Source organism: Mustela erminea, chromosome 9 (genome assembly GCF_009829155.1).
Source record: "Mustela erminea isolate mMusErm1 chromosome 9, mMusErm1.Pri, whole genome shotgun sequence".
In the NCBI taxonomy this organism is placed as follows: Eukaryota; Metazoa; Chordata; class Mammalia; order Carnivora; family Mustelidae; genus Mustela; species Mustela erminea.
Window position 1 is genome coordinate 73,621,211 of NC_045622.1, and position 12,301 is coordinate 73,633,511.

At 48.5% G+C, this 12,301-nt stretch overlaps 1 protein-coding gene across 12 annotated transcripts in view; it reads left to right on the forward strand.

Moving 5' to 3' along the window:
* The window catches only part of NAV2 (neuron navigator 2), a 397,127-nt gene that overhangs the window by 355,949 nt on the left and 28,877 nt on the right, over positions 1-12,301 (forward strand). For 8 of the 12 annotated variants that reach the window (XM_032357750.1, XM_032357753.1, XM_032357758.1 and 5 more), the window contains 4 exons: positions 494-605; positions 2,127-2,272; positions 4,691-4,699; positions 5,103-5,275. In XM_032357750.1, coding sequence (XP_032213641.1) covers positions 494-605; positions 2,127-2,272; positions 4,691-4,699; positions 5,103-5,275 — 440 coding nt within the window. The remainder of the gene's footprint in view (positions 1-493; positions 606-2,126; positions 2,273-4,690; positions 4,700-5,102; positions 5,276-12,301) is intronic. The other 4 variants (XM_032357752.1, XM_032357756.1, XM_032357762.1 and 1 more) reach the window with 1 other exon arrangement.

Sequence of the window (12,301 nt, forward strand, 5' to 3'; positions counted from 1 at the left end):
TACAGCTCCAAACTGACGATCTCTTGTTTCAGAGAAGGGTATGGATGTTCGTGCATTTGAACTCTTGGAATCGAATCGTAAAGAGTTGTACTCTGTTGAATGCACATCTGATCCAAATGGCGGGGTGTGGAGTGGCCGCAGCCCTTCACCTCTCACAGGCCTGTTTCTGCTGCTTTTTAAAAAAGATTTTATTTACTTGAGGGAGAGAGGGAAAGAGAGCACCAGCAGGGCGGAGGGGCAGAGAGGGCAGCAGATTCCCCACTCAGCACGCTGAGATCATGACCCGATCTGAAGGCAGACGCCTAACTGACAGAGCCACCCACGTGCCCCCATTTCTGCTGCTTTTGTGTGTTTCAATCCATCCGATGGGAGAGGACAGAGGTTTTGTGGAACTCCTTCATGCCCTCTGCTCCGTGCTGAAACGGAGTTGTTGTTCATGTGGACTCTGTTCAGAATGACTGTAGGATGACCAATATTTCCTGCTGTTCCTCAGGACTCAGAACTGAATGAGTTAAGGAAAACCATCGAGCTGCTCAAGAAACAGAACGCAGCTGCCCAGGCTGCCATTAATGGGGTCATTAACACGCCAGAGCTCAACTGCAAAGGTAAAGGAAGGGGGGGTAGCCTCCAGACCAACGACCTGCCCGCCCTTAGGAACCTTCCCCTGATGATGTGTGCCGCAGCCTCCCTGCCCTGGGGTGCGTGTCCCTATCGGTCAGATGGGTCCCGGGAGGAGGACACTTGTGGCCCGTGACTCCAGGCCTCTAGGAAGATAGCTCTTTTTTTTTTTTTTTTTTTTTAAATGTACATATTTATTCGACAGACAAAGATCGCAAGTACACAGAGAGGCAGGCAGAGAGAGAGGAAGGGAAGCAGGCTCCCTGCTGAGCAGAGAGCCCGATGCGGGGCTCGATCCCAGGACCCTGGGATCATGACCTGAGCCGAAGGCAGAGGCTTTAACCCACTGAGCCACCCAGGCACCCGGAAGATAGCTCTTTCAGCTCAGTCTCTGCCCTGATGTAGCTCAAAAATGGAAGAAAATCTGTTTCTATGGGTGAAGTGTCAAAAGTGTTGCACTTAATTTTGCTGGTGACCTTATATTTACATGTGGACGCGGGCCAGCCTGAAATGTGCATCTCGTGTTCATCCAGGGAAGTGTTTCTGAGTCAGTTGCTTCGTGCTTGTGTATCTTACCTGGGGGCCAGATGGGGCTGTGAGGACGAGTTCCCTCCCGCCGCAGTGATGTTGTCGGTGATGGTACAAGTCGCAGTGACAGCCAGCATGTAGAGGACACGCACTGTGTTCTAAGCACTCTGCTCAGTGTTGTAAATTATTCACTCTCTCATTTTCCTCCCATGACAACCTTACAAGGGCAGTGCTGGTCCTCTCCACATTGGATTGATGAGAACACTGGGTTGCGGGGGCGAGAGCCCCGTCCAGAGGTCACAGTAGTAAGATACATGAAGTGGGACTAGAACCCAGGTCTCTCTGACTCCGCAGCCGGTGCTCGTAAAGAGTAGGCTGTGGGTTTAGTTCTGTGCTTGTGCGGAAAACTGGCCACAACCTGTATTTGGCATCTCCGTGATTTCAGATACCAGGTCTCTGAAACGTGATGACAGAGTTGAAATGGAAGGGATTGGCAGCCTGAGTGAGCAAAGAACGCGTACCAGGAAGGGCTTCCACAGGTTAAGACCCTGAGATGAGATGGGCTCGGCATTCCCGAGGGGTCAAGAGAAGGCTAGTGAGGCAGAAGCGTACAGGGTAGAGTGGGGTGGTGAGGGGCACCCCGACAACACAGGTGACTGCCACGGTTCAGAAACGTCATCGGGTCCTGGTCTCAAGGTTAAGAAAGCTGGTGGCAGGGGCAGGGAATTCTCTCTCGAAGCCTCCCCTGGCTTCTTTTTGGTGGAGTGGCTTGATCTGGCCCTCAGGTAATTGACTGAAGAGAGCTCAGCGTGGACCTGCTCAAGGATCTCAAAACCAGCAGCTGAGAGCAGAAGTTCATGTCTAATGGGAAATACCCAGCAGTGCCCGGGTGTGTGGATTTAGGTGTAAGAGTCATTTTTCCTGGGACAGAGGGAGGGGCTGAAGGCCACAGCTGCTGACCTCCTGCCTTGCATCCCCAGGAAACGGCACCTCGCAGTCGGCAGACCTCCGTATCCGCAGACAGCACTCCTCGGACAGCGTGTCCAGCATCAACAGTGCCACCAGCCACTCCAGCGTGGGCAGTAATGTAGAGAGTGATTCCAAGAAAAAGAAGAGAAAGAATTGGGTGAGTGTGCAACCAGAGACCTTCGTGGGTACCAGCAGACCAGTATCCCCACCCCGACCCCCAGAAAGAGCCCCCGGGCTAGCTCTTTACTCCAGAGCATAGAACTTTGGGAGTGGATCCAAAGAAGCTTGTGGGTATGTTTCTACCAAAATCAGTGTTGTGCTCAGCCAAATACCAGGACTCACAAAAGTACCACCATCTTGGAGTTTTCTGTTTCATGAGATTTTATGTGACATACTCATCTTTCATTTGATATATGTGTCATTTCCTCCTCCTCGTAACGTTAGCCGCCAAGTTCCAGGTACTAGAGCAAAGTCACTCTTCGGTGGTTTCTTTTTCGTTATTATTATTATTTTTGGAGTGTGTATTGCTAATTACCCCATCATTATCCAGAATCCTTATCTGTTTCTTTACACAGTTACCAATGATGGCATGAAACCAATTTTCTCCGAACAGTTTTTAACCGTGCCCTCTAAAGTGAAAGTTTCTATAATGTAGATATTAGGAGTTAGTGAAAGGTTTTAAACTGGGGTGTTGTACTTCAAAATGGCAAGTTTAATAGACCCAGTCTCCAGTGCATTGTTTCTCTATGTTTCCTTAATCCCAGTGAGCCACTCAAATTCCTGTACAGTGGTGTCTTGAGCAGCTTTTTCCCATTCTCCTGGGAATATTACACCCACCCACCCAATTTTTTTTAAAGTAGATTCTATGCCCAACATGGGACTTGAAGTCACGACCCCGAGATTAAATAAGAATCACATGCTACACGGACCAAGCCAGCCAGGTGCCCTCCTACCAACCCATTTTTAGTTGTGTCAAGGCTGGGGAGCTCTGGTTGGTCTTTGCTGCTCCCTGTCTTCAGTGCAGAGAGCTCAGGTTGATCTGAAACAGGCTAGTGCTCACAGCACCCCATCCATCAGTGCCGACAGCATCGTGTTTCCATAGTAACCTCAGTATCCTCATCCATTCCATACACTTCTTCCTCATTTTGTGTTATCTTGGATGGGTGGCGAGGTCTGGCCATAGAGCAGTCGCAGTTTGAGGAATTCCGGTTGCTGATGACTTGTGCTGAAAGACTGTAAGACCAGTTTAGTGTGACCCTCTCATCATTCTGATGAAGGTTTTTTCTTCGTTACTAATGGCTTTTAGTCAACTCATCTGCTATGCCTTAAATAGCATTACCGTATGTTGCTGTTTCCAATATGCTATTGGTAAAATATGGTCTGACTTGATTATCAAAGTGATGAGAGAGAATTATTTTCTATGAAAAACCGTATTTATCCATTTTCTCCAGTTCAAGATCTAGAACTTATTTACTTGCACTAAGACAGTTCTTGATTGTTGGTAGAAGGGAAGATAGAGAGTGGGCATTCTCAGATGATCTCGAAGCTGAATTCTGTCTAATCTTTGTCATTTCCTCCTCCACGTGGCCCTTTGCCAGAGGTAGGGGCAAGTCTTGAGGTTGGTGGTTTGTGTGCCAGATCCTTCTGTTTCTGTAACTGGAAATTTGATGAAAAGTAGGAACTGGGCTCTCGATTAGCCTCACTTGGATGTGCCATTCCTTATGGATCTAATATTGATGAGCAAAAAAATCCCAGTAACTATTTCAGAATGGCCTGTTTCAGAATTTCTTAATGGCTAAGAAAACCGCCAGGATGTTTTCAGAAAAAAGGTTTTAGTAAAATGGAAATTAGTTTTCAAAAGACCTTTTTTCAAAACAAAGCTTAAGTTTCTTGGTCTAGAAGAATACATGCTTATCATGGCTTTCGGAGAAGACCCTGCACTTTAATTCTTTATGTTCTCATTAGAGTTTTCAGCTCCATCTCATAATTTGGGGAATTTGTGATATGCCAGTTCTTTTTTTCCCAATATAGTTAATAAATTTCCTAGAAATACCTATTTTTTTTTTTTTGAGTAGCAATTGAGATGGCTAATTCCCTGCTTATTCTATCATTTATGTGTACACAAGGACAGCAGGAACTCCTAAGTAGATCTCTCCGAAGGCGCTACAGCCATGTTGGGACTAGTGCAGCAGTGAAGCTATTCTTGCTGAGAAAAGAAGACACAGACATGCCAAAAAAAAAAAAAAAAAAAAAAAAAAAGATAAGGCCTTAAGAGACAGAAGTGTGAGAATCAAAGGAAGGTCAGGGGCAGTCATTTCCACCAAAGAAGCTGGAAGCACTTGGATTGTAGGGACTCCCCGAAGCGCTGTTCCTTTCCTTTCATAATGAAGGAAGACGCCTGTAATGCTCGGGAAGATTCATGTTCCTACCGGAAACCTTCTCTGTGTGTGGTGTTTACTATTGGCCATGTTGTGTCTGAAAAGTCCGAGGCTTTCCCTGTCACTGGCTTTCTCTGTTAAAAATTGTCTTTTTTCCTTCCCCTCCCCCATTTTTTTGCTTGCGTTTTCCCTGGCAGGTCAATGAGGTAAGCGAGACCGACGTTAATATCAGATACCAAGCTAACCCATCCATTGATATGACTAATCTCTGCATCCGTCCCCATGTCTGAGCATTCCTGCTTTGTTGCTGTGTAACCTCATCTTCCCGCCATCCATCTGCTGAGCCAGGCTCTGTCTTGCTGTTGGCATCTAGCCTCGAAGCAGGAGTAGGCATGGAATGTCACCCACAGGTCCAGTCCTCTGAGCTGTCAGCACCAGATAACTCTTCTTCCCTTACTGCACTGATTCAAGAGAGCTGTTGGGAACCTTTGTCATTGGTCGGGGGGACACGTGGGAGAATTAATTGCTCTTTTGTCTGCATGTCTCTGTTCGGCCAAGGCCTGAGTGTTGGTTGCAGCCCCGACCTGACTGATAGTCTCGTGTGTTCAGTTACGCAGCTCCTTCAAGCAAGCCTTTGGGAAGAAGAAGTCCCCCAAGTCCGCATCCTCTCATTCTGACATCGAGGAGATGACCGATTCCTCATTGCCTTCCTCACCCAAGTTACCGCACAACGGGTCCACGGGTTCCACGCCACTGCTGAGGGGCTCCCACTCCAACTCCCTGTGAGTCTGTCCCTTGGGGATGCACGTGGGTCAGACAATGCCTTTGGCCCCCGGGAGCCCTCCCAGATAGGAATGGAGAGGTGTCCTGTTACCATTCATCTTCTCCTTGGAGTTTTGTACATCATGCTTTCATAGGGCTGGGCATGTTCTTCCAATGCTTTAGGGCTGGAGAGGTTGAGAGAGAGAGGAATCTTCCGTTGTTGGTCTGATGGCATCACTGAGTGGTCATGGGCAAGGGCTTAACCTCCCTGTTTCCATTTTTTCATTTGTCAAACTGGGATAATGGTTGTTGGCTCCTTATCTGATCGTAAGGATCAGACGAGATAAATGGATGGGAAAGGGCTACAACCATTTGGCTGAGAGGGGAAGATAGTCTTATGAGTGTTAGTTTTTGCTGAAATTTTTAGTGCATTTTTAAATTTTTTTTTTTTAATTTATTTGACAGAGAGGGAAATCACAAGTAGGCAGAGAGCAGGCAGAGAGAGGGGGGCGGGGAAGCAGGCTCCCTGCTGAGCAGAGAGCTGGATGCTGGGCTGGATCCCAGGACCCTGGGATCATGACCTGAGCCAAAGGCAGAGGCTCAACCCAGTGAGCCACCCAGGCGCCCCTTAGCTCATTTTTGTGGCAAGACTTAAAGAGATTATGCCATCCTTCTCTGATCAAAATTTGGTGTTGACTCTTTCTCTGAGGTCAGCCCTCAGCAACTGAAAGTTTAACAAATGGAGAAGACTCGGTGATATAATTCTCTTTACCAAAGGGTTCTATATTTGGTAAAATGATTGGTCACTAGGGACTCCCCTGGTAAATTTTAAATGAGTCAATTTGTAAAGAGCTTTTCAGGAACGCAGCTGCTTCTGTTAAGTGAGACAAGTGTTTGCTCATGTGACATTGGCTTAGGTACCTTTTCCCTTGGCATTGAGGTACGTAGATGGAAAGAGTCCTCTTCTCTTGCCCAGCCAACCTCCCATGGTCTCCACTGAGCACCCACTGATCATTGCTCCATTAGGGGTGTAGGGAGACCGTACTCTGCCCCATCTAAAAAGAACAGCCCAGACTCCGGAGGCAGGAGCACATCAGGAATGGCTTGAGATGGACAGATGGGGACCCAGGTGTCAGCTCAGAAGGTGGCACAGCCAGCCAGCCCCCTGCAGAGGTGAGAAGGATTGCCCCTGCCCCCTAGGATGGAACTCACTTAGAGGTCGTGGTATACCAGGCCAGGAGTGAGAGAACGGCAGCCCAAGTGCTTTGCAGGGACAGTTAGTGAGATGAGACCATGCCCAGAAGAGAGCCACTGTGGCTGAGGTTGGATAAGAAAGTGGGTATCTGGACATGTCCGTTTCATCATGGGTGAAAATGAGGTTAATTTCATCTACTTCCCTAAATACTTGTGAGGGCCCAGTCAGATACTATGCATGAAGGACCTTTTTCCTCTGCCCCTTCCATCTCAGGAGGCCAGATGTAGGGAGCTGTCCCTAAGTCCACTTAGCCAGCAGGCCACCCTGCTGAAGACAGCAGCCGCACCTGTGTGACTTATGGCTGACTTAAGGGATGGGTGCATGTAGTGTGGATGAGGGGCTCCGCTGAGTCTTTGCAGCACACCAACTGCCTCGACACCACATAAGGCAGGAAGTGAGTGACAGGGAACAGCAGAGCCACGAGTTCTCCTGGCTTCTGCTCTCGCTCCACGCCAGGTACCAGGTACAGCAGTGAACCAGACGGATGAAGTTCCAATTCTGATAGACCCTGTATCCTCGGGTGAGAGGCAGACGCGAAAGAAATCTGATTGAAGTAGAAAACAATGAGCTAAGGGTTCACACTGGGAATTAAAATTGTGTGTTGGGACACAGAGTACCTGGCAGCAACTGTGGATGGGGTGGCCAGGAAAGGAGGGGATATTCCAGCTGAGATCTGCATGATAAGAGGGACCACTGGTAAGTTCTGCTCCATAACACTAGCTGCTGTAACATATGCGGCCACAGGGCTCCGTGGCTTGACACAGGACTGTTGATCTCTGGTTCACTCTGAACCTAGGACAGGTATGCATTGTCAATCAGCAGGCAGCCTGCCACAGAAGGCTCCTTCCATCTTCTGCAAGAGCCATCCCACAGGACCTGAGTTCTCTGCTGAGAACTCTGTGTCCAGCCAGCAGGTGGGAAGTGGGGGAGGGGAGAGAGTGCAGGAGAGTTTTATGGGCCAGGCCTGGAGAGACACGTCCCCTTTTCCCAGTCCACTGAGCAGGGCTGTCCCACCCACAAGGGAAGAAGTGAAATCTCCGCACCAGGGAGGGGAAGGAAATAGTCTCCCTGCAGCCTTCCTGAACCCCTAGAGAGCTTAAGGAGCCTAAGGTGGAGACAGGCTGGGTGTGGCTGGGGAGGAGGGGTGGTCACTGTGTGGCAAGTATGGCTGCTGCATGATAGGAAGTAGGAAAGTAGCAAGAAGGAGGCCATGGAAGGAGGCAGGGCCAGAACATGGGAGGCACTGAAGTCAAAATAAATTTGCATCTGCTTCTATGTGTGATGGGTTATCAGCCATTGGAGAGGTGTTTTGGGTTTTTTGTTTTTGTTTTTGTTTTAAGATTTATTTATTTTAGAGAGACAGCCACACAGGGTAGAGGGTGCAGAGGGAGAGAATCTCGGGCTTGGCACAGAGACCTATCTCAGGCTCGATCTCATGACCCTGAGAGATCATGATCTGAGCCAATATCAAAAGGTGGACACTTAGCGGACTGAGCTACTCAGGCAGCCCATGGAGAGGTTCCCCTCACCCCCGCAAGTTTATTTAAGTAATCTTTACATCCAGTGTGGGACTCAAACTCATGACCCCAGGATCAAGGGCCATATGCTCTACTGACTGAGCCAGCTGGGTGCCCCGTGCACCGGAGAGTTTCAAGCAGGAATGTAACATCATCTGAATGCATGTTTCACAATGATCAGTCTGCTCCCTGCAGATAAGGAATTTGGGGGAGCAAGAGTGGAAGTAGGGGCGCCTGGGTGGCTCAGTGGGTTAAGCCGCTGCCTTCGGCTCAGGTCATGATCTCAGAGTCCTGAGATCGAGCCCTGCATCGGGCTCTCTGCTCAGTGGGGGGCCTGCTTCCTCCTCTCTCTCTGCCTGCGTCTCTGCCTGCTTGTGATCTCTGTCAGATAAATAAATAAAATCTTTAAAAAAAAAAAAAAAAAAAGAGTGGAAGTAAGGCAACCACATAAAGGCACTAATAGCGCTCTCCCCCACCGTCCACCCCACTGTGGGCTCTTTCCTGTCCTTGGAACACTCCAGTCACACACCCCCGGGCCTTTGTCCTTTCTGTGTCCTCTGCCTGTCCCACTCCTCCCCTAGATACTCTCTTTCTTCAGGTGCTCAGTGTTTCCTTCTCACTAATGCTTTGCCTGCACCCCTTGCATAAAATAGCCCCCTCCCATAGCCAGCAATCCCCATCACCCCCTTAGCCGTGTTCTGTTTCTCGCCATGGCCCGTGTCACCACCTGACATGTAGATTTCCTCAAGTTATTAGTTATTTGTTCTTTGTCCCCACTTCACCCCTCCCCCCAAATACAGTATAAACCACAGGGAGGTAGGCACTGTTGGATTTGCAGACATTCAGATATTAGGTGAAACATGGTAACTCGTAGTAGTGAGTCCTGGATGGATTTTAAGATGTGTTCTAGAAGAAAGCTGTGACAGCATGTGGTGATGTCAGGTGTGAAAGAAAGAGAAGAAGAATCCTTGAATATTCTTAGATTTGCAGCTTGCATACCTAGGTGTGTGGAAGCATTGTTTCTGGAACGGGTGGAAGGCATGGGCAGGGCAGGGTGGCTATCGGGAGCCCTGGCTTGACTGTGTAAAGTCCGAGTTGCTCAGCAGACACCCATGTGGAGATGCCAACCAGCCTGGGGCTCCTGGAGGTCTAGATCTGGGAGACGTGGGCTCATAGGTGGTCCTGAAAGCTGAGAACCTGGAGGATTCTCCACAGGGCTAGATAAAGATAGAGAGGAGCCACAGGGCCAAGGACTGAGCTCGGGGTGCTCTGACCGCGGGGTGTGCAAGGAGAGCAGCCAGTGAGATGGGGAGAAGTGGGAAGAAAACTGGAAGCAGAGAAAACAAACTGCTGGGAGGGAGACGGTCGCTGGACCACGTGCTGCCAGGCAGTCGGGGAGGATGAGGGAGAGTGGGTGACGCACTTGGCCATGCAGCCTTCCCGGCAGCCATCCCGAGAAACGCTGCCTCCAAACCCGCTTTCCCCTTAGGGACTGGGCGGGGCAGACTCTGGTCTGCTGCCCTTCTCCAGCATTCCACAGCATCCATGCACACTGGAGATGTTTGTTTTTGGTCTGGTTTTCCAGCGGGTGGGCAGAAAGCAAATGCTTCTTTCCAACCTTGAAGGGTTTATAAGAATGTGCAAATCTAGAAGTGAGAGGAAGTTCAAAGAAGAAACCCAAGGCAGAGGAGTCGGGGGCCCAGAAAAGTGCCTACCCTGTGGGCGAAAGGAATGGTGGTGTGGGAAGACAGTGTTTCCCACACTTGAGGCATTTAAAATTAGGTATGCCACCAGCCCTGCATCTGGCTGGGACAGCGGAAATAGGGGAGTAACATGGTAGGGACTGAGTAGGAAAAAATCAACATCAGGTTGCTTCAGTAAGTGGTCCATGAAGTGGATGAGCATGTACTGCGTGCCTGCTGGATACAGTTCGGGAGCATGGGCTCTAGACTTAAGTAGACGCACCAGATTCTATCCTGATTCTGTTACCCTGATTTTTTTTTTCCCACGGGCACGGTAATCTCTCCAGGACTCACCCTCCGCTGTTTGAAAGGGGATAATTGTAATACATCTCCATGGAGTTAGTAGGGGATGGAGCAAACTGATACTCTTCGGCTAGCTGGCACAGTTGTTCGTGTATTCAGTAAGCATTTGCCTGAGCACCTATTACATACTGCTCAGTGTGATTAGGCACTGGAAATGATGCAGAGAATCCTGGTCCTGGAGCAGCCAGCAGCCATGCAGGGAGTAACCTGTTGAGTGCAACCAAATCTTCAGAGACGTAACAGAAGGCTACCGTGGAAGGAACCTGGGCGTTAGGGTTAGAGACTAAAACTTAGCTGGGACTGTTGCAGAAGAACTTAGTTTTCGGGGCACCTGGCTGGCTCAGGCAGTGGATTCTGCCAGGCTCTTGATCTCGGGGTTATGGCTTAGAGCCCTACGTTGGGTAGAGAGATTGTTAGAAAATTAAAGCTTTGAACTTTAATTTTGAACATCCTCTCTGTGTTGAGTAGGACATCCCTCCCATGTCACCTTGCAGCTGTGTGTTTCTGAGAACTGGGCTATTTTCGGGGAGCACAGTACTCTCGGCGCACTTATTCTCAACACAAACTTGATCTTAGTTTGCTTCTCTTTGCCAAGTCATTGGCCAGGTTTTGCAAAGTAGCCCGTGTGTTCTATCCCACAAAGTGGGTGCTAAAGAAGTCTTGTCTCTCTCTTGCTGCAAAAGCTTTCTTGGGGAAAGGCACAGACCATGTGGAGGGGATTGGGGCAAAACGCCTGCCCCAGAGAGCCAGACACACCAGATTGACGGTGTGAATCAAAGCACTGAATTAGAGCCTGAATTAGAGCCTGCACTGAATTAGAGCCTGAAAGGTCTGTGCGGGGCACAGTTTAGCAGAGTGGAGTGTCATGATGGAATTTTCTTCAGACTTCACACTCCATTTAAACCAGGAAACCATACTCCTCTCTCAAGAAGAAACCAGTGTTTGCAAGCTCCCGCTGCAAACCTTGGCAAACCAGAAAAGGCGTGACTATATAGTCAAAGCTTATAAACCATCGTCTAGTCAAAGCACAGAGGTGGCAGGGGGGAGAGAAAGATCTGAAGTCATGTTCTAGCCTCTTATCCCAGATCTGTTCACCTTAGTTTCTCATAGGCATGGAGTGGGAATAATCATAACATTTTCTGGTGTTTATTAGAGGTTTTAGAAGATTTTGAAGCTGAGAAACTTCCTTGACCGCTAACCACTTTTAAAAAATCAGAGATAGTTTTCCTCTCTTACCATCTCTCAAATGAAAACCCTTCAATGCAGGTTGAGAAAATAACAATAAAAAGATTTGACCATGCAGGTGTTAAACTTTTCTTCTAGTCCTTTCTGCCCCCAAATACATTACATCTCTTTTAACAATTATAAATGGTTTCCCTCTGGCAATGAACGTTTCCACACCCTCAACCAGTTTTACAGGTCAGGCTTTTTTTGGCCTCAAGTCCAGGACTTGGTCTTGGAGAGTGGGCTCCACAATTACTTCTGCAGAGACCACACGCTCACCATGTCCTTCGGAGATAATCAGCTTCAGCTTTGTAACTTTATGAATGTGGTTGTTGGTTTTTGTTTTTGTTTTGTTTTGTTTTGTTTTTTTCCCCCTTTTTTCCTATCTTCAGTCCAAGAAATGTCAAAGCTGCTTATTCTGGATCACCCCTAACCCCAGATCCAATGAACTTTGAAATCAACAGACTTTTTTTTTTGAGGGTCCCCTTTTCTAGCATGGCCATTCATTATGACTTTTATGATCTTCCATTTAGTGCTGCTTGCCTGGTATCTGAACAGCAAACCTAAGCTTAGGAGGACCACCCCTTAAGACAGAGGGACTCCGCGGGGTCCCGGGATCCCCCGATCTGGCATGCAGCTGGAAAGACATCGAACCTCACACTATTGTTCAGTTTTCACATAAAACTGGGACTGCTGTGTCCTATCTTCCTGTCTGCTCTCTGATGATCTGAGAGGTTTCTCTTCCTTGGGATGAGCTTAGGAAGCAGTGTGGGCAGGTGGGGGAAGGAAAAAGTGTTACTCTTAGGACACTTAAAAGATTGAGGGTTTTCTTTTTTTTTCTTTTTAAAGATTTTATTTATTTATTTGTCAGAGGTCACAAATAGGCAGAGAGGCCAGCAGAGGGAGAGGGGGAGGCAGGTTCCCCGCCAAGCAGAGAGCCCGATGCGGGGCTCGATCCCAGGACCCTGAGATCATGACCTGAGCTGAAGGCAGAGGCTTAACACA